The following is a 1,449-nucleotide window of genomic DNA, read 5'->3' on the forward strand; positions in this document are numbered from 1 at the left end:
AATAGTTTTAAAGCACAGTTACTTTTATTCATTTTATTGAGTTTTGAAGCATGTAACCTGTTAGAAAGGCAAATATTACTTGCATATATTAAAAAGAAGCCTCTAAAACTGTAAAAGTTAGCTGTTTTTTTGGAATTTTCCATAATTATTATCAATATCTTCATCTTCATTATCATCATCATCTTCACAAAGTATTATCTCTAAATCAATGTATTAACATAACCCAGAGTAGAGCAACAGACTTAGTTCATATATAGATTGAGATAGTCTTCCCTGTAGCTACAACCACACCAGCNGTCCAGGCCTCATAGAAAGTGTATGGGATGCATTTCCTCAGAGAGGAATTGAATTCAGACTTGATCATCCTGCTGCATGTCCCATGTACATTTCCTTCCTTCCTCTCCAGTTCTTCACTACCTAGACTAGGTACTTATGTAAGAAGTCCCCTGATCATGAATATGCAAATTGCCCGAGTTTATGGCAGTAAAAANAGGGATGTCCACACCCTGAAAACACATATGACCACTGTCCTCTCCACAGTCCCTGAACACACTGACTCTAACCATAGGATGGAGCTGGGTCTTTCTCTTCCTCCTGTCAGTAACTGTAGGTAAGAGGCTCACTAGTTCCAAATCTGAAGAAGAGAAATGGCCTGGGATGTCACTGACACACACTCTGCCTTTCTCTCCACAGGTGTCCACTCCCAGGTCCAGCTGCAGCAGTCTGGAGCTGAGCTGGTGAGGCCTGGGGCCTCAGCGAAGATTTCCTGCAAAGCTTCTGGCTATACCTTCACAAGTGAATGGATGCAGTGGGTAAAACAGAGGCCTGGACAGGGCCTTGAGTGGATTGGAGAGATTTATCCTGGAAGTGGTAGTACTAACTACAATGAGAAGTTCAAGAGCAAGGCCACACTGACTGCAGACAAATCCTCCAGCACAGCCTACATGCAGCTGAGCAGCCAGACATCTGAGGACTCTGCGGTCTATTACTGTGCAAGACACAGTGTTACAACCACATCCTGAGTGTGTCAGAAACCCTGGAGGAGGAGCGAGCTGAGCTAGGACAGAGATAACAGAGAGATTAATCTTTAGACTTGCTCATCAACAGAAAATTTAATTGCCCATTTATTGCCTCCTCCTAATAGCCCTATAGTGCNTTGGTCAGCTTTGTAAAAGGACATATAAAAATAAAGTGATGCTGGTTTAGGCTAAACTTACAGGCACTATACCTTTGCAAATTCTTCACCAGTGAATATCTTTATTGACATGTTTCTTATTAAAAAAACAAAACAGAAAATCATGATGATGCATAATAAAAATGTCACTGAGAATTACCTTCCCTGACTCAAAGAGTANTACAGAGCAATAGTGATAAAAACTGTATGGCATAGTTACAGAGACAGGCAGTTAGATCAACTGAACATAATTGAAGACCCAGAAATGAACCCAC

The 1,449-nt window shown here is 41.2% G+C and overlaps 1 gene segment (V, D, J or C); it reads left to right on the forward strand.

Moving 5' to 3' along the window:
• Positions 1-522: 522 nt before the first annotated feature.
• On the forward strand, positions 523-1,022 carry LOC110314912 (the record flags this gene model as incomplete). The annotated part of the segment is given in 2 exon segments: positions 523-610; positions 694-1,022. Coding segments are annotated over 2 exon segments (417 nt in total), but the record flags the coding sequence as incomplete, so codon positions are not given.
• Positions 1,023-1,449: the final 427 nt, after the last annotated feature.

The sequence above is a fragment of the Mus pahari genome, unplaced genomic scaffold, assembly GCF_900095145.1.
Source record: "Mus pahari unplaced genomic scaffold, PAHARI_EIJ_v1.1 scaffold_15016_1, whole genome shotgun sequence".
Classification (NCBI taxonomy): Eukaryota; Metazoa; Chordata; class Mammalia; order Rodentia; family Muridae; genus Mus; species Mus pahari.